The sequence below is a fragment of the Numida meleagris genome, chromosome 5 (genome assembly GCF_002078875.1).
Source record: "Numida meleagris isolate 19003 breed g44 Domestic line chromosome 5, NumMel1.0, whole genome shotgun sequence".
Lineage (NCBI taxonomy): Eukaryota > Metazoa > Chordata > Aves > Galliformes > Numididae > Numida > Numida meleagris.
In genome coordinates, this window is record NC_034413.1 from 4335752 (window position 1) to 4356482 (window position 20731).

Sequence of the window (20731 nt, forward strand, 5' to 3'; positions counted from 1 at the left end):
TTTAGGGGCAAAAGTTCCTTTGTTTTTTTTAAATGCAATATTCTCTTGTTAAAAGTTCCTTTGTCAATGCGTACCATTTTCATGTATCTGTATTACACACACATTCACATGTACTGCTCTGTTACTCCTATACTGTACCAAAGAGCTAATCACTATTGTTCGATGCTCTATTCTTCTTTTTGTTCACCTTCTGCTTCAGGTGACAGTTGAAAGCGACATTCTGTTAGCTGTCACTGCTAACAGCACCTGCATCTCACTTTGCAAAGCTCCTAAAATACTGGGTGGAGGGAATGGAAAAAAAAAAATCTAGAAAGTTCCTCTTTATTATTTGTCAAACATCATGGCAGATTCTCTAATATTTTATTCCAGCAAGCAACTGCGTTTTTTTCCACTCATAGTGGATAAAGACCAGTATAAACTCATTAATCTTCCAGAAAACATTTTATGAGCATCCATTCCTTGCCTCTGCAAACACAAACATCTCCCTGCAGCAACCTGTCCCACCATTGTGTGCTCGTTACCTGTGTCTTCCAGGAGCAGCTGAGGTTTGATTTCTTGCTCTGCTATGTCCGCTACGACTGCTGCTGCTGCGTCGGGGGGTGGCTGTGGAGGTGATGGGGGAGCCTTGACCGGTGTAGTGGACTCTGGGGTCTCAAATGCTTCTTCTGAGTCAGAGCTCCTGGGGAAAACAAGCCAGAGAGTTTCCTTAACAGGCTGGACTAGTGACGGAGTGAAGATTCGTGCTTGGAGGGGACAAGTTGCGTTTGGAAATGCAGAATTTTCCTATAGCCCTTTTCAAAAAGTAAACATACAGGTTCGTTACACATGGTGAAATAAGCTATAAAATGTGCTGAGTCCTGGTATTGTCAATGATCCTCTTCTAGCATCGTGGGCACAAACTACAAAAGGTCTTCAGGGGGTTGGTGCCAGCCCAGCAAGGGAAGAGCTGTACCCAAACAGAGCCCATCTAGGGAAGCACAAGCCTGGAAGGCAACAAGTGTAGGAAATGACAGATAACTTAACCATTAAGCGAAAATCGAAATCATACAAGTTTCTTAAACCAGAGAGTAAATTTTAGCTTTTTAAAAATTTTCTTAGAAGCCATTTTTAGGAGCAAGAATTGGAGTAATAATGGCATGTTCAGTATACGTCATACCTATGTTCCATACATTCCATTTCAGTAACCACTTCTGCTGGTCAGACACAGATTCTCCTGCTGGTCTGTAATAACATGAATTTGAGCTGACAGTTTGCTGAAGGAAAGGACAGATTTGCCCATTTCTAACAGCTCTTTGCAAGGCTGGACTGCAGTCCCCATGGCTGCCCACACTCAGCATGACAGTGCAATGGGGACCAAACCTGCCATGAATTTAAACCAGAAGCACTCCACAAGCCATCCTGCTGCAACGAGGACTCCTCTCACTTTGTTGAAGTCAAACAATACCTCGGAGCTGCCAGATTCTGCTCGCTTTATTAAAGCTCATGATTATTTTAAGCAGATCGATGTCAGCAGAAGTACAAGTACAGGATTTGCATCCTATTACACTTGCTGAAATCTGTCACAGCAGGAAATCTCCTGCGAGCTGGGTAAGAAAAGACCCCGCTGCCACCCCCACCAACCTGAGCAACGGAGGGGACTCTGCAGAACACCATGATCCCTCTCCCTGGTGTCACCAGCTGCTTTGGATGGTTTTCGCACCTCCTGGGAAATTTCTGTCTGCCCAAAGCTTATGCCACTTCCTGGAGAACTGCTCATAAGAACTGTCCGGGTATCAATTCTATCTATGGCTGTAACTCCTCCCTGTGTCATTGCTTAAACCATGTGCAGTCATCAGGCTACAGAGCAGGTGAAGGGGAAGAGGTAGGCTGCAGCAGTGTGAATTACATCTCTTCGGAGATGCACCGTGCCTTAAGTTCAAAATATTTTAAGAAATGCTGAGAGCAAAGAACTTCCATAAACAAAGCTACACAACAGTTATTCAACAGAACAATGTTCCCTCCTGCTTCCACTGAGATGGTTCAGGAAACTCATATATTGAAGAACCAAACAGAAAGAGAATTTGATTTTTACCTTGTAGAGAAACCTTTCATGTAATAAAAATAAACCTTTGACATTATCATCCAAACCAGCAGAATTAAAGGTAATTCCTACCTCTCGGGTTTGTCTGCATCACCTGAGCTTCAGCATACATCTTTGTTTTGCCAATATTTAATAATCTTGGAAAGACTGCAATCCAATACACTTAATTTTCACATGCAACCCTCCATAAGCAGCAATGTAACCAGTAAGAATTGCCTTAACCATAATTCAGATGCGGCTGAGTTTCTTATGAGAAACAATTGTGACAGCAACATACAGCACTTAACAAAGAAATCTGAAAGGAAGCTCAATATCAGAAAAATGTTCTTTGCCATTGCCTGGAGTATGGCAGAGAGCACAAAGCCTGGAAGCACATACCAGGACATTACTTCAAGGTCTACATCACATATCCTAGGAAAATGAGATCCTGTGTTGAGCCAGTTCAGTTTTCCTTAGTGAAAATACTGGATGGTCTCTCTTGCATAGGATATTTTTAAGACTATAGCTGTACTTTTAAAGCGTACCAGAAGATTTTCCCAGAACAACAGGATTTCCTGTGAAAAGCAAATTGCATATTTCAGCCAATTCTATTCATAACGTCGTTTCTCTAAGAAATAAAGGGTGAACAGGAAAAAGAAAAATAACACTGGTGTAAAGTTCATAGTGTAGAACAGACTGCCAGTGGTGGCAGGCACAGACCCAGTGGTGTGCAGGCTCTGCCAAAGGGAACTGCCCCTTGTATCCTCTAAACCATGATTCTGGATCTCCAACCAAGGACAGGGCAGGGTGAGACGGGACACATGGGTTTCAGAGATGAAGAACAGCTCATCACGTAGAGGTTGGGCATGCAAGTGCAGAATCCCAGCCTAAAGGATTGGTTTCTGGGAGAGCAAGGAATTAAAAGCTATAGGATGGAACGTACATTCACACACCCTAAAAGGCAATTGCCAGCTTAGGTAATCAGTGAGAGCTTGCCTTGAGAGTGTATTTTGTATCTTTCCATCTGCATCCTCTTTTTTTTGTATGCAATGGGAAAAAAAAAGATATAGATTGTAGAAGACACCAAATGATGATAGCAATAGAGTACAAAATAACTTAGAAATATTCTTGCAGTTCATCTCTTTCACCTCTTGGAAGACGGCCAGTAAGCAGTAAATAGTAAGGCAGTCGGTAGAAAGACAGTCAGTGAACAGTAAATACAGATGGGGAGAGGTGGGAGAGCCAAGGAGCAGCCTGGGGAGCAGGAGCTCTCCCACTCTCATCTGGAGGCTCGGAGGTCTTGCCCAGCCTGCTGCACAAGCCTCAGCAGGAAACAAGGGAAGTAACTAGGGTTGACTTCTTCGTCACCTTTGGCCTCTTGGAAATCCCATCTCAGAACTGGCCTTACTATCTTTTTTAGTAAAGCACAGACGCTGTAATTTAAAGTCCTCCCTTATTCTAGGATGAAAAATAGACCTTTAGTCACAGTGTCTGGCAAGCATCCAGTAAGCAAGAATGGGATTTTTCCCTGCCACTGCCTCCGCTTGCTCTTTGTTTTCTTCAAGAGCTACAGCCACCAAATCGTGGTCACCCAGTTGTTGTCCAGAGCCTAGAGTCAATAGAAAATAGCTTGCAGCAGAACGGTTTCAATGTCTTCAGCCCCACTGGGAATCCTCCAGTGTCCCAGGTTCTTCTGATATTTACATTACAGTAGTATAAACAGTGCAAGAGTAAAAAAAAAAAGTCAGGTAATCTCACGACGTGCACACAACAGCAAAAGTAAACTCTGCTCCATTACCATACAAGAAGTGCTTGCAAGGTAATGAGCCAAAATCAGGGATTCCAAAGTTTTATTGGAGAGCTCTTGTTTAAATATTGCCCTCTAATTGCCACAGGCAAGATGTTTGGAGACATATGGAGAAACTGAGAGGGCTATCCCAGATGATAAGCAGCCTCTCATATCCTCTTGTCTGCCCTCTATGAAGTCAATGGGGCTGATCAACTTGAAGCAGTGAAAACTTCTGAAGACTTGTTTGGGGTACAGCTGAAGTCCTAAATACCTGAGGGGCAGGAGACAGAAACTGTTATTTTGTCTTATTTTTCTACCTCACATTTACATCTGCACATTCTTTGCCACTGGCTAGAGCTGCATTCCTAAAGGCAACGCACAGGTTCCGGTAGATATAACCTACTAAAGCATCCAAAGTATCATGAAGTTAAGGTATAAATTCCACATCAGTATTTGCTGAACAATTTATCACACACCATGGGAAGAATCCAAATGAGCAAGAAAAAAAAAAAGCAATTCCTTAAAATGCTCAATTTAGTGCTGAAGATGAATTTTGGTTTTCATTCCCGTAATCCCACTGGGAGATGATCTGGAAATAAAAAGGAGGAATGAGTTCTGTAGTCTCACCTCCATCGATCATTTTCAGAGATGATCCTCATAAAACCTGCATGAATAATTCAGATGTGCTTTACTGATGAGATCAGAGCTGAGGCTGTAGGACTGGCTGTACACTTCTGAGGTCAATCTCTTTTGTATGTTACTTAAATGGGCACTTAGACTACTCTGGCAAGAGCCACACTGACTGACAGATCTGAAAAGACACATATTTCAAACACAACAAAAGAGCCCAAACAGTAATTCCTTTCCTGGAGAACAAGTTACCCATGGAGGTCATGGATCTGACCCTAGGCCCTACTCACTGTGACCAACACTACTGGATGGTTACAGCAAAAGGTTCTTTTTTTCATGCCAGCATGAGGTTTGGGTAATATCAAAAACGTTTCTGCTTTATGTGCCATCAGTTTTGTCTGGTTTTGCTGACTCAGCAACTTCAGGCTAACATGGCACTCCAAATTAAATAGTGTCTCTTAGGACAGTGATCGTTAGCTATGGCATTTGACATCTACAGGCATTGAGTATCAAACATTACAGATTTTAAAATGCTAACAGTACAGTTGTATGGGAACATACAGAAGACGTGGAAGATACAATAGTGGATTTGTTTGGTTATTTTATGTATTAGATAATAATGCCTGGTACCTGAATTACTGAAATATTCTACCTATCATCCAAGGATCCGTTAAACACATGGTATTAAAAATGGCACAAATACAGTGTCAGGCATAAACCTCACAAACAATATTTCCTTTCTCTCTAGTAAAATACATCATTGAATATCTCAAAACAAATTCACAAGTACCGACAGCACCAGAAACATTTTGCACGGAGAAGAGCAAAACCATTAACCTCAGCCAAGCCTATCAAAACTCACGGGTCAGTGACTTAACAGGGATCATTTAAAGCCATCTGCCTTCACCACCCCTCCCCCTTGGGAAGGCTGGCAGCGTGGGATGTGACTGTCACATTGAGTCAGGACTGGAGGAGGCACAAACGTGTCACTTACATGTCACTAGACTCCATCTGCAAGACTCTTTCTTCAGGGACACGTCCGACCATTAACTATTAATGGACTGTTGTAAGGACGCTCAGTGACACGACCATCTAACCTACAATTAAATGCATTCCCAACAAGCCTATCGTGTGAGAAGGCGAGCTGAGAAACTCATGTCAAGAAGGAGATGCTGGAAGGCTGCAGTCAAATCGCCCTTACCTCCAGCCCCCATCCTGCTCACCTGGGCGTGATGCCACTGTCCTACAAGGAGCATCCCTGCTGGCTTGTACCTACAGGATGAGCACACACGCATATGTACCAGATTATGACTTGAGCTTCTCACTTGCCTTGCAGCAATGGGGGAATGTTTTATGGGCTTCTCACTTGCAAAGTCTGATCATCAAAACACTGATTTCACCACAGGATCATTTCACCTTAGACAACATAGCTGGAAAATAATTTCAACCATTGCTGCCCCATAGATTTCTTTGTTTTTACATTCAAACTGCTTATGGGTCAGTGAAAAACAGGAACAACAGCTTCTTGAATCACAGCAATTTAAATTAATTTTATAGAAGATAGCCCTCATTTAATGAAGTTAATTTCCTCGGTATCTTCATTTTTTTATCCAGCTGTCTTACAGATACATCAAAACCCCTATGAAAACTAAATTGTAGGATGACTAAAAAGAGATAGTAGGTTTTTTTTTTTTTTTCCACCCAAGAAAGGTTTTAGTGAAAGCATTTACTGCAATCAAAGTTGGGAGGTTTAAATAGGAATTATGCTTTATATTCACGGGTTTCTGCAGCAAAGTAACCTTACTCAAAACCAACTGCAGTTTCTTCCTCAACAGAGGAACATAAGCCCAGGATAATGTCACGTGATCATTTTATGGCTTGAGCTACGACAGGGCACAGCAGTATTCCTCACAGTTCTCGCTTAAAAAAAATAGAGGTTTTATCAAATAAATCCCATTCCACTGAAATGACAGAGACCTACTTTAGCGCAATGCAATTACGCGAGAACCGATATTGACACAGACGCGTGCGGAAAGCAGGGCAGCCACTCCTCTCCAGAGAAGGATTTAGAGATGATTTCAGCACAAATATCCCTCCAAGCCCCACGGCAAACATGGCTACCCAGGAAAATAACGCATCTCACACTGAAGGTGAGACCTCCCAGCCCGTACGCAATGTGCCCTGACAAGCACAATGCTTCGCAGAGGCATGCAGGGGAGGAAGGGCAGCGCTCTGTGCTCAGCAGCAGGCAGAGCCACATCCCTCCTTTGTGCAGCTTTCACTTCTCCCACACGCTGTGAGCCCGTGGGATGCTCGCTGCAGTCTGGGCACAGCTCGGAGCTGTAATGATGTGCTACACCTGCGGGAATCAGCGCGAGAAGCAAGCACTGCTGGGTGACGCACAGCTGCTGGTGTCACTCCTCCGAGCCACTTCACGTCAGCCTGCAGCTCCACATCCTCAGACAGCAGAGCAGTCTGAGTAAGCTGTCTGTTTTGGTGGCGGCGTTTCTTTCACATAGGTGAGAAAACAGAACGAAAAGCTATGGCTTACATTTTCAAATCATTACATGGGACTTCAGCCATGGAAAATAATACCCTGTGCGGTATCCGAACCACACAGGTCAATCTGGAGATGTGTTTTCTGAAAAAGGAAACATATGACTCCCATAAGCATTAATCACTTCCTATTAAAAGGCCAATTTTTCTTCACGGGATGATTATATTTAGAGAACAGGATTAGAACTGCAGTGGAGGAGAATTAAAAGGGCACGATCAACCTAACAGAAATCAGCATTATTTTTTTTTTTTTAACCTATTGCGTTACATGTAATCCTCTTCCCATAACTGGTAAGGGGAGAAGGAATCATTCCTCCTGCTTTTACTGTTTGTTTATTCAGCAATTTTGAGAGGGTTTTGTGCAGAAGCCAAATTCACACTCCCCCAGCAAAAGCCATTTCCTGCTTCACGCAGCAACAAGAAAGAAACATCTCAAGCTGTGGGAAGCCACATCTGAAAAAGAAGATTGAGGGATAAAACACTGCACGCTTACAGCAGCACTTCAAACTACTTAACTCATTTTTCTAACTGATTAGCAAAGAAGTTCTCTGTATTGCCTTAAATGACATTAAAATTTCCCTCTTTATGGCTTTTGCTGAGATGTAATTGTGCTTTTCAATGCTACTGATAGAAATGAATAATGAAATGAAACCCCTTTCTTTCCGGCCAGCCTCTCCCTTTCACTGACTTCAGTCTGAAGAATGAAAACACTTTACAGAACCAGGGCTCAGAACTGAAGGAGCTGTACATTTTGTAATCTCCACGCTCCTTTCAGGCAGATGCTTGAATTCTCAGAGGAACAAGAGGAAAATACCATTTAATTAAAGACACTCACCCTCAGACATCACACCAGCAAATATACTAACATGTCCCTAAACAACCAAAGGCTGTTCAACATTCAAATACGTACATCTGTTAAGGGATGAGAACAGGAAAGATACAAAGATACTCCAATATCCAGGTAGAAAAATGCTTACCACAGATACAGTTACAATCAGTTGATACATAGTGATTCCAATCAGTGCTGCACTGCCATTCCCTCTCAGGCTAGGGATTTGATGTTTAAGTATTTAACACCCGTGACAAATACCTTTCCTCTGACTTCAGTACTGAGCGCTAAGGTTTTAATCCAGGAAACAACATCTCGTTAACTACATCCCTAGAAAGCAAGCCAGGTGCCTGCACTCCCTGCTGTACAGCACCATGCAAAGGCTCCAAGGGAAAATAATCAATAATTCATTGGGAGCCAGAGCCATATCTTTGAAACTGCTTTGCTTGCTGGAACCACCTTGGACATCCAGCCGGGCTTTCCCCAGCCATCTCTCTGCTCAGACCCACGCCAGCTGTGGGCACACGATGGGTCCCTTGCCATAGGGCTGCACAGAGCGGTACCTGGAAGGTGACATCCATGGCTGGCAGTGGCACCTGGGTGACAAACCACGGCACTGAAGCTCTGGCTGGGTTCCCCTGGATCCAAGGGAACGGCCTCAGACTCCGGGAGTAAACAAAGGAATTCGCATTCCTCGCTCATCCCCCCCCCCCCGCTTCCTTGAGCAATGAAACTCAGCACAATGCTGGGCTCATTTTTAATGAGAGTAGTGAACCATTAACAAGAGCAATAAATCCACATTTCTGTGCTGAAAGCAAATCAAAATGCAGAAGCAGGAGCTTGACTGTAACTACTGCTGGGTTTCAGATCTGATCTATATTTAGTCCCAGAAACAAGCTTCTTTTGTTTAGAAAATCCTTATTTCACACATTCGTGCATAACTCTAAGGATGCTGATTAATCTAAATCTAATGCAAAGCCCCCAATTTTTCCGAAGTTTACTTTTCATCTCAATGGAACAAATGACCCCAATTCCTTCTCTGGGAGGCAAGAGGCTCCCAAACAACCATTCATCTCCTCAGTCAGACCTCAGAGCCTGGGAGAGGAGCAGCACTGTGGGGAAGCTCTGAAAAAATAAATGAGAGCCCTACAATTACCCTGAGGTCAGTTTCAGAGAGATCTACACTTACTCAAAACCAAAATTCGCCCACTTCACGTGCTAAGATTTCAGATGGTCTACAGTGCAATCTTCACTTAGCTTTCCAGAGCTAAGGAGTGATCTTCCTATCTTGCTTAGTGTCACTACCGATGAAGGCTCTCATGCCAAAAAGTGCCTTAAAAGAAACCTCTGAAACCTCAGACTGTGGTGGAAAACTGAAACTAATTTGCTTTTCCCCCCCTGAGCTGACTCTCTGGTGCTTTTTTGTACTGAAGGTACAAAAAATGATATGCATCCTCTGCTACTCAGCTCAGACGGTTGCTTCAAAGCATTTAAAGATCTGATGGGCAATGACACTGCTTTTTCTTCTAACAAGTTTTGCTATAGCAAAAAAAAGCATTTTTTTTGTTTTGTTTCTTACAGCATAGAGGAACCCCAATTTTTTACCTAAGTCCCTTTTCTGAGACTTCCCCAAAGGAAGTGCAAACTGCATTGAAATTCTAGCTCTGCCACTGAAAAGCCTCTTACCTGGAAAGCACGTGAAGTTTGTTACAAAGCCAAATCCTTACAAAGCATCAGAGATGGATAAGGAAATGGTATCTATTGGCAACAGATGGTACCCGAGATATTAGCAAATACAAAAACTCTCTACCCGCGTAAGGTCTTAAAACAAAGGAACCGAACTAATTTTTGCGTACTATCATCATGTTAGAAAAGCCTTAAAAGCACCCAGGCCATCACCCCTCAAAGAGCACCTTTGATTTAAATTTAACAAGCTGTTACTTTGACTGCTGGGTCAAGCAAAGCAAAAAGCAAAAGCAGATAGAGAAGCAGTGCTGAGTGCATGTGACAGCCACAATGCATGTGCAGGAATGCCTCTTCATTCACGTTTTTACTACCTCCCATTTATTTTTATTTTCCAATTTGCCTGTATGTCATAATACATAATAGATGACAGCAGCTCCATTATGCATGGCATAGGGCACACCATTCAATATAGAGAGCTTTCTAATACACATATAGTTGCCAGATGCGTGGTGTGCCTTGCTAATAGAAGGGTGAGTGATTCTGGGGTCTTTTTATTTTGTTTTCAAGTCTAAGTGTGACCTGCCTCCTTCTCGTGACAGATGTAGCGGTTGATGTAGTACCCTTCCATATCAAAGGAAGCGCTGTCAGTGACTTCAGAGACGAGATCCTCTGGGCTCAAATAAGGGAGGCTGGAATAAAAGGCAGGAAAGCTTGACAGAAGAATTTCCCTGTTATTTCTGGTCCATTTTCTCTCAAGTGAAACACCCTCACGTCTTCCAGCAATTCACCTTACTTAGCAGACAAAACTAGGAGGTGGAGAGTGCTCTCTGTGCTGCTGGGGGTACTGATCGGTGACTGTCAAATAGAAGGAGAAGACATATGTAGGATGATGACAATAGGCAGGGCTGCCTGTCAGAAAGGCCTTAACTCAAACTAAATGTCATTTTGATAACAGAAGCCCCCCCTCCTACTAAAAGACTCTAATTCTTCTCAATACTTTCAACATGTACTTCCCTATTTCCCGTATTTATTCATTGAGGTGATTTCCTGTGCATAAGCATATAAAACCGTGCAAATATTTAACCAGATTATTTCTTTAAAAACTTTTAAGAACCACACAGTGGATTCCTTTAGGTTTTGGAGACAGAAAAATGCACAACTTGGTAGCCAACAAGGGCTGCATTTTTGTACACATACATAGATAACTTTTCTACATATGCACATCTATACATACCCACACACCAAACAGCTGCTCACATCTCTTATGCACAAGGCCGACTCAGCCCAGCTTAAATTTTTCTCAGTCCTTCTGACAATCAACAAAGAAGAAGACCACACCTCAGAAGAAAAACAAGGCACAAGGGCAGCATCTTGGCCGGCTACCAACCATCAGTGACATTCAATTTCTTTCTTGGAGTCCAATCCAGCTCCCACTGAAGTCAGTGGGCATTTCAGCATCGACTTCAGTAGGAGTTGGCTCAGCCTCCAGACATTTTCCCCTTGGATTGGCAGGGGATGGAAATGTTACAGAGGCAGCATGTAGAGCTCCCAATGGGAGGAAATAGCACACCACAGCCCTGCGGCCAAGCGAGAAATGGGCACTGAACATCAGACCTGTCCAGCGGCTGCAAGGACAGCAGCCACAGTGCTCCACCAAAGCAAGATGTGTTTTGTGCTCAGAAAGGAGCCCTCTTGGCCGGAGGACAACCAAAGCAACCCAGAGGTGAGAACCAGATAGGAGCCACAGACATTTAAAAAAAACTATCAAGACTTCCACTTTTCTAATACTTATCAAAACGTTATCAGTATTACCTAGAGCTAGAGATATATTTCAATTAAGAAGACAACCACTGATGTGTAAGGGACGGCACGGGGAAACCAGCACAACCCTGGTGCGTCAGCACCACATGGACAGTGTGCAAGGACCCAGCCACACGTGTGCCAGCTGCGGGTGTGTGTGCACCTGAGCAGAGCCGGGCCTGCTGAGCAGCATCGTGCTGTCATTTCCTTTATTCCAGCTATTACGTGATTGAAACATGCCCCCGATTTAGCTCAATCTACGGCCACCAGGGTGCCTGCCGCAATTTGCAAAGCACACGACAGTGCTCATCATGTCAATAGCAGGGTCTGAGCCACGCCACTTTCATCTGCAGACAACTTTCATTGTCACGGGCTTCCCCTGGGCTTTCCCTTTTTTTATCGTTCAAAATTGACTTCTCTTTCTTTTTTTTTCCCTTTTTTTTTTTTTTAATGTAAAAGGAGAATTGTCTACTATCAGTGACTGGGTAGCCAGCAACCCACAACAGAACACCCAGGGCTGTCAGTACCAGAATTGATTTTATTACAAATACTTCTTCATTCTGGCTGAAACAAACTTACATGAAAATAGGTGGTTTTGGTTTTTTTTGCAACTACATGCAAACAGAGCATAATTAATCATGGCCACGCCTGAAAATTGTAAGCTAGACCCCTTCTCAGCATAAGTTCTACCTCCGTTTCTAAAATTTCACTAATATTGAGTGATGAAGTCTATTGTAGGACGCTTTTGAGGAACTCAAAATTGTTTATCTCTGTACTTTTTGATGCTAAATCCATTTCAGCAACGATTGCTGATTTACAGCCCTTTAACCCAGTGAATGAATGGAGGGCAGCCAAGCCCATCCCTTTGTTAGGAAGACACCTCCTGTCATTGCCATGCTGTCCCCACCAGGCCCGCCACCCCAGGGAAGCTGGAGTGGGCAGGCAGTCACCACCTGCCTGGGACTCAGCTGGATGGTTTTGCCTCTGAACTAGTGCTGCCATTAAGGAATTTGCTTGTATATGCAAAACAGGTTGAATACATCCTCATTACAAAAGCATTACTGAAAGTTACAGTCATTGAAGTATAAAGTCAAGATCTCAGAGCAAGATGGATTACCGTGAAGTCCAATGAAGAGACTCGTGTTTTGGGAAAACAGGCCTGTACTTTCTCAAGCCTAAAGAAACATCCCCAGGCTCGTCTTAAAGAGCATGCAGTTGGAATGAAGAAAATTGTACAGGCACTTAGTATTTAGGATGAGTAATATCTTTCACTAATGCTTCCCAAGAATATCAACAGTTACTGAATGATGTCTGTGCTCAAAGTACTTCTGCTGATTATGCTGGACCTTAGAAGACCACATGAAAGTCCCTCAGCAATAGCAAACAGCAACAAATATTAACACATAAAGTCATCAAAAGAGATGACAATGTCATGTCTACAATAGCATATTACTCCTGAGCTATAATAAAAATATATATACACCTTGATCAATATGTTCTTCAACAGAATGAATTCTTCAAAGGTTGTGAAAATTGTAGATACAACACTGCTTTACCTGCGTTGCTTTTATTGCCCAGTCCTCAGATCACTGTTAAAAATACATCCCAGTTTGAGCAGACAAAAATGCATTTAATAGTGCCTTAAAGGTAACGAGGCATCAGTTCATTCCACTGTACCAGTAAAATAGATGCTGTATGTAGCAATGTTAGTGCTGCCTATGATGGAACTATATTAAAAACATCTTTCTGGGGGAAGCTGTGCACCAAAGGAACAAAGGATGCGAGAACGCTGCTAGGCCTGTGCCTCACAAATCTAACAAGATGGAATCGAGCAAAGCTATCTGCTGATGTACTGGAATATGACAATAGGGAGCATGAACCTACTTGTAAGGCCTATTACAGAGGCAAAACTATCAGTTACTGCTCTCTCATTCCCCTTCACTCAGAAGCACTTATCTCAAACAGCCGAATGATGCCTCAAATCTAATCACATCTACCTTAATAAGCAGATATTACATTTCAGTTTCTTTTTCTAAAGAGTGTAGGAAGGCTGGTTTATAGATTAGCCCTAGTGGATATACCGAAAACTAACCAAAACGCATGACATAAACTCGGTGATCAGACATCTTAGATAAATAAGATCTCTAACTGAAAGGCCAACGAGAGACAAAGCAATTCCTATAAACCCACTCCAAGGTGAAGCCCGTGCTCCAGCAGCTGAGTTTGGGGTGGAGGTCAGGGAGAAGAGGATGCTCACCACTAAAACCTCAACCAATAAACAGCAAAACCCTATTTTCAAATGGGAAGTGACTCTGCTATTTCTGCTTGCACGTATGTATTTGTGCACCATCACACACGATGTAGCAGTGTGAAAAAGCGATCACTTTATCCCAGTGACATATGATATTTGCTTTTTCCTTTCCTCCCCCTTCCAGTGAACCGACCTTTCAGAGCTGCCTTCAGCAAGAGCTGCAGACACCTCGCTCTCACAATTCATCACAGGGCGCAATACCAAGGACTGATGCTGACAGGGGTGATGTGACCTGAAAAACAGCATCTGTATCGAGAACAGCCGAGAGAAGCTCTGAGAAACACAGCTCCACGCTGCGCATTTTAAACAGAAAACCCAACCATGGTGGGTTTGGGAGGGGGAAGGGGCTGGTTTTTGTTCCTTGTAAACGGTCATTGTGTTTGATTCGTTACGCATCCAAAACATGGAGACAAACGTATGGTACCCAGGCATGGCTCGACACGACCGAGATGAGGTGGGCAGCCCGAGCGAGGTGGAAGCGCTACCAAATACATCTCGTGATATTCAGCAACACCACGACCGTGTCCCCATCTGAACGCCGCCGGCATTAAACAAAGGCCTCACACACAGAAGTCAGCCCCCGACCGCACCGCAGAGCGTAGGTGAGGGAAGGCTGCGGGCCCAGCAGCGCAGCAGAAAAGAGGAGAGCGAGGGGAATGCAGACAGACTTACATCGCCTCCGACGGCTCCCGGGCCAGGCTCCCCGCCTGCGCCTGCTGCAGGGACTGCGAGCCTCCCATCCTCAGCGTGCCCCGGGCTGGCAGCTAGGTGCGCGGGCAGCTCCCTCGGCGAGCCCTCCCGGCAGGAGCGCCGGGAGCCGAGCCTGTGCAGAGCCTGCGGTGCTGCACTGCAGATGGGAACAGCTGCTTGCATCAGTGGCAGCACAGGCAGGAGCACTTCAGCAGCAGCCTCTCTTCTCTGAACTGTTGCCAGTTATTCTTTCCTTTTTTCTTTTTTTTTTTTTTTTTTCCCTCTCCTCCTTCCCGTCCAGATGAACGCTATTTAGAAAATAAAATGAAATCCCGGCCACTGTGACGGGCTAATCATCTGCTGAACATCAGAGGTCCGCGCAGCCACGGTGCAAGCGCCTCGAACGCAGCGCTGCTGGCTATGGAAACTGCCTTCAGAAAAAAAAAAAAAAAATCCAAAAAAAAAAAAGAAGAAGAAAAGCAGACCCTCCCTTTAAGCACACATTGTCAGCTACTGTGGCTCCCTAAGGACCTACAGGCAGGACCATTGCATTGTGTTGACTCAGCTGATTTGAAATGCAAATGCTGGCGGGCACGGGATGCTGTGCATACATTTCCTTTCCATAAGAGGCAAGTTGGACACATCGGGACGACTGCAGAGAAGATTAATAAGCAGAGCGGCCGCTTGTTTCATTTAAACAAATGAGCTCATCCCTCTCGCAGAAATGGAATCGTCCATGAGGGACAGAGGGAGAATATCATGAGCAGCCAAGGTAAACATGGCAATGTGGGCGCTTTCCGCACCCGCAGCGCTCCATCCGAGGGGACTGGCGCTTCACTGCTTTGCTGCCGCATGCACAGCCCCCTGGCAGGGCCAGAAGGCACAGAACCATGGGGATGCTCCCAAGCTAACGCCAGTGAGAGCAGTGGTGGGGATCTTTCAGCCTGCAAAGCACAAGCGAAACCAAACTACAATCCAAACCCTCTGAACAGCCTCTGTGAGGCTACTAGGGCAACAGAATTCATAGAATCATTCGAGTTGGAAAGGACCTTAAAGGCCATCCGGTCCAACCCCCCTGCAATGAGCAGGGACACTCACAGCTCCACCAGGTGCTCATTGCCCGTCCCCTGACCTTGGGTGTCTCCAGGGATAGGACATCACCACCTCTCTGGGCAGCCCGTGCCAGTGTTTCACCACTCTTCTTGTAAAAACCTTTCTCCTTAAATCCATTCTAAAAGTCCTCCCTTTCAGCTTGAAACCATTTCCCCTTGTCCTATCACAACAGATCCTACTAAAGAGTCTGTCCCCTTCTCTCTTGTGGCCCCACTCTATGGGGGAAACAAGCTGAAAGGGTTGGGCACCAGCACTTTTCCACATCACCACCTTCAGCAAAGAGATACTCCATGTGCACATTGTGTTCCACGGCATCCTAAGGACAAAAAGGGAGTCAGATGCATCACTATCCATACTTGGAATTAAACACTCGAGAAACAAATGGCTTGAAGCTGCATCACACTTCTGGATCCACGTTGGGGCAGAGAGGTCAGAAGGCTCAGATATATTTAACAGAGATATTAGAACTCACCGACTTCAAAGCACCTCCCACAGCATTTCACAGGAGGCCTCAATAGACTCCCACCTCAGTAGCTTCTGGTTTTTATTTTTTTCTGCTTGCAAGAAGGAAAATCCAGTAGTGTTTGCTCACTTTACAAGAACATGGGTTGCTGTGTCTATGCAAGGCTCTCTCTCAGGGTACGACCACCATGAACTGCTATTGTAAGATGAAGAAACAAAGATGCTTAGCACGAGCTGAGGGGGCAGAACATCAGCACCTTACCCACGTGCACCTGCGTGTGCCAGAGCACAAGGGCTGCTTTTAAGCCCTTTCACAGCAGAAAGCACTTCTGCAGATATTTACCAGGAGAAGCACAAAATGCTGTAAGCTGGACAACATTGCTAATGACAGCAAATCTGTACAGCCGCATAAGAAAACGATTCAGAGTGCTCATTTTTACCTGAGGTTCTGTTAATACGCCTGTCAGGAGCACGTCCAAGCAAGTAAAATACAGAATTCAAAGGAAGAGTCTGAAAAGAAAATCTGTATACTCTGGCAGTAGCTTTGCAATGGTTAATAACTCTGGGATACCAGCTCAATGCAGGAAGTGGTACCAGCCCGCAGCCTGCAATTACAGGGCTGCATTTAGGGAACCTATTAGGTTGAGGTTACCGCTCAGTTTTATGCCTGGTAGCTGTGCTGAGCTACAGATGATTGGTCTTCTGATTGCCATAAGAGCTCCCTATTGGGTTTTATTTATTGCAGAATAAAGGAAGACAATAATTCAAAGAAAGGCAAACTCCACAGTAAGAAAATGAAGCCCTTGCAGTTTCCTGGGAGCCGAGAGGGAGAGCAGAGGCACCGTTTGCCCTGCAGTGGGGAAAATGGGAATATTGTGCTACCTCCCTAACAATTGTAAAGAGTGCATTTAAAATGTCTGTCACTGTGCTCCTCGCTACACTCACCTAAAGCCACACTTTTCAGTAGGTTACTCTAGATGCTCAGAGCATCACATCATTTCACTACTCTCACTTCAGTGCATACAATTACAGCAGAAGCAACTTTGGAAAGCTGGCTGCGGCCTTTTATTCCTCTGTGGGTACAGAAGCACTGACCCCAACCTCAGGAGTGAAGACAGACGTGGAGCAGCCCACAGCATAGGTTCTCCCTGCAGCTCTGTGCAAGGGGAGCTCTCCCTCTCCTGCCTGGCCCTGGCCCATCCTCTGAGCCTGCCAAAAGAAGTGCTAATTTAGTGCTGGCTTTTAAAAATATAAGAAGTGCGTTGATACCATAAAAGTACATCTGGTAAGAGCTAGCCCGGGACCTGAAAAACACACAGCTGGGGCTCAAAATCCAAAATCTCACTGGGGCTTCAAAGGAGTCGAAGATGCCCCAGGCATCTTAGCCCGAGGTTGTTCCAGACACCATCCACATAACAACTTACTGTGATTCCAGGGCTGGAGAAGGGTATTTAAATATTCAGTGCCATCCTTTCAAATTTATCATTTCCTTCTGCTTATTTCATTTGCTTTGGTCTATAACAATATTTGGTATAGCCCCTAAATATTTGGTCTTACACCATTTTGTGTTTATATATTAATTCAGACTTGAGTCACTAGCACCCAATTTCAAATTTTTGGCTGCCATCAAAAAGCAGTGCCGGGCAGGACTGTGATAAGATTTCTGATTAAGTAAAATTCACATTCTGTTTCTTCCCTCTTGGCTTCACCATAGACCTCGCTAGGCCCTAAGACTAGACATCAACACGGCCACACATGCACACTCACAAACATCAAAGAGCTCTCTGCAAGAAAGCACTGCTTCTCATATTTACCCCCCCTTGAGATGGGGTGCACGAATCTCAGGCCATACATCCTAACTGTGATCCAGGATTGGGGGATTGTGCAGAAGCTAGCACTGTGTGAAGCTGACAGCAGAGAACAGAGCAAAAGCAAACAACCTGGTAACAAAAGGGGGTTTCTCCAATATGCTGAAGGCTGCTGCCAAAGCCCTGGGGAACAATACTGCCTCTTTTAAGACAATTAAAAAAGGGGGAAACATTAACAAAGGACAGATTAATTTTTAAATAGGATCCTAAAAATAAACACTGAGATTTAGATGATATTACCTTTGGATCCCAAAGCCTTGAATGCAGCCTGGGATGAAGTTTGTATCCCAAGGATTCCTTTATTTGTAGGCTGCCTGGTTTCAAAGTGCTCATGAATAGGGCATCCACACCATCAGACTGACAACAAATATCAGTCATCAGCACCATCACTTTTGCTAACAGACTAAAAAGACCAAACTGCACAAAAAAATCAACACTGCTCCGTATAGACACGGTTGCAAAGCCAAGCAGTGCCTATGGGAGACCGCCTGCACACTGGAGAGCACATCAGCACATAAAAGCACTGACAGCTCTTGAAGTGCAGCCCTTTCAGGGCACGCCAAGGCTGAGGACTCCTGCACTCCAAACCCACCCCTCCCCCCTCGGCTGCTTAAGAATTCAAGCACTGGTCATTATAGGATGCATGATGCATGGCTCTAAACACATTTTCCTGCACTTCTTTACCCACCACCACATGTTTTTTCAGCTCTGTGACAGCTAGGATTTCCTTTTCTTGGTTTATTCTTCTCACTCCTATAGCCAGTTTTTTGTTCCTTACTCCTCTCTCCCTCTCTAGTGACCAAGAGACCATCAACCTTATAACTGAGAGTCACTCAAAGGCTTCCTCGAGCAGTGAGCTGCTGAGGCTGCCGGCTGACATGCCACAAACCATTTGCTCCCCTTCACCTCGACTCTTGGCTTTACCTGGTTATTCCTACTCTGACATTAACCCCAGAGCTCTGTCAGCAAGAATCAATGCAGCACCACGTTGATCCTGCATGTATTTCTTCAGCCAAGTTGTTCCACACTCTGGCTCACTGCCTGCATTGCGGTGGCACAGGGACAGTGGCAGGATGTAATGTTGTACCTCACCATCACCAAATATTGGAGAAAACCTCTTTCTGTCTTCCCCTTAGTTGTACGGGGCAGCTCCATGCTACCATGGAAAGAACAAAGGAAAATTTATATGAAATACACAACAAATTTATCCCGTTTTGGCTTACAAGAGGGAAAAAATAAAATAAAATGCTAACATAAATTTTAACACCTACATTTCAGTAGTGCCTAATAGGCTTTTAGTACTGTTCACATCCACAGTATTATTGAGATAATAGTCTATCATCAGCAATGTAAGGACATATTCATCACCATCCTTCAGAGATCCAGCTGTCCCTAATGTGATCTCATCCAGTACTTATAAACCAGAAGTTCTATCCTAGAGTAAGAATGGAAGACTTTCACATTGAAACCACCACTGCAGACCTTTTGTTTGGGTTGTTGTTTTTTTGGTGAGTTTTTTTTGTTTGCTCATTTTGTAGCTGTTCCTTATATTTATATGGGCTTGGAGTAGGGGACCCAGGAGAGCATAAATGAAACCTAAGCAGCAACATCATCAAGGACCCTGTTAAATGAGTTCTTCAATATACTCCTCAAGAAAAAGAAAAGCAATTCTTTCTATTGCCTCTGTACAATGTTAGGCATAACACAGTCCTTTCTGCATTACCATGATATAAAAGGGTATGTCACGAAATAACATGAGGCTTCACAGGTTTAACTTATTCTTGCATCGAATGCTTTTATGAATGCTTTGCTCCACCACTTAACTAGATTAATGCGAGTGCTTTATTTGCATTGCTACATTATTACTTCCTGAAAAGCACAGTATCTCAGGATTTTAAGCCTGAGCACAATAACAGAACGCTTCTAGCTGACAAGTCAAGGAAAAACTAGGTGACCTGTAACGATGCTCCCAAAACAAACAATGCAGCTCATAGGAAACAAACACTAGGATATGTTCCTCCCAAAAAAGGAAACAAATAAATACCCCCCAGATGCACACACACACACACACAATTGATCAGTGTTCAGTTGCTAAGGTCACCGCTAAATCTAAATAGCAAGTGAGATCAATGGCATTAAGAGTTATGGATAACCAAGATGTCGGCTTAGTTATTGAAATTTCCTGCCTTGGAAACCCACTGCAAAGACAACAAAAGAGGCCTCTAAATGCTTCTGTTCAGGATGCCACTGGCTCTGCAGTCTTTCAGGGCCCAGCAGTGACTTAGGACGGGTAACGTGAGAACTGAACGCAACAGACGATTCCATGTACAAAAGTGTTTTATGATATTAAGAAGCTGTACAAACAGGGAGAGCTGGTTTTGGAGAGCGGGGAAGCCTCCATGGCAGCCACATGGAGATGCCACCGTGGAACAAGGAGGGCTTTCCATCCTGCAGATCTACACAGACCTAAGCTGAGGCTCACGGGCAGCCTTGACTTCACGCCTTCTTAAGTTCACCTATGGCTTCCTTTTGAATTTGAAAGGCTTAACAGAAAGTTGGTTCGAGTCTTTTCAGTGTTTTTCAGGTTTTTCTTTTTAAAGGATGAGCCAAAATCCAGCAGCAGGGGTAGGCAGAGCTCCTGCCCCAAAAGCACAGGCCCTATTTAGCCCCATTGACCACTGAGAAATACAAACCTGACCCCAATCTAACCCCGTATTGCCTGCTCTAGCACTGGAGGTGTTGATAACCCTCAAATCCTCCTGCTGGCAGCACCAGGCCAGATGCATGATGCCTGTCCTGCCTTTGTACTGCCACAGTTACAGCAAAATGATTAACGCCACACTAAAATTCCTTGTGGATGGATTAGTGTAATGACATATTCATTTTCATGCTGTTGAACCTGTTTTAGCAGCAAGGAAATTATCACATATCGCCTGAG

The 20731-nt window shown here is 44.3% G+C and overlaps 1 protein-coding gene across 5 annotated transcripts in view; it reads right to left on the minus strand.

Annotated features, from left to right (window-relative positions):
- TACC2 (transforming acidic coiled-coil containing protein 2) overlaps window positions 1–20731 on the minus strand; it is a 113035-nt gene that overhangs the window by 37869 nt on the left and 54435 nt on the right. For 4 of the 5 annotated variants that reach the window (XM_021400256.1, XM_021400254.1, XM_021400255.1 and 1 more), the window contains one exon: window positions 522–679. In XM_021400256.1, the coding sequence (XP_021255931.1) occupies window positions 522–679 (158 nt within the window). Of the gene's footprint in view, window positions 1–521; window positions 680–14332; window positions 14467–20731 lie in introns of those variants that run through there. The other variant, XM_021400258.1, reaches the window with a different exon arrangement.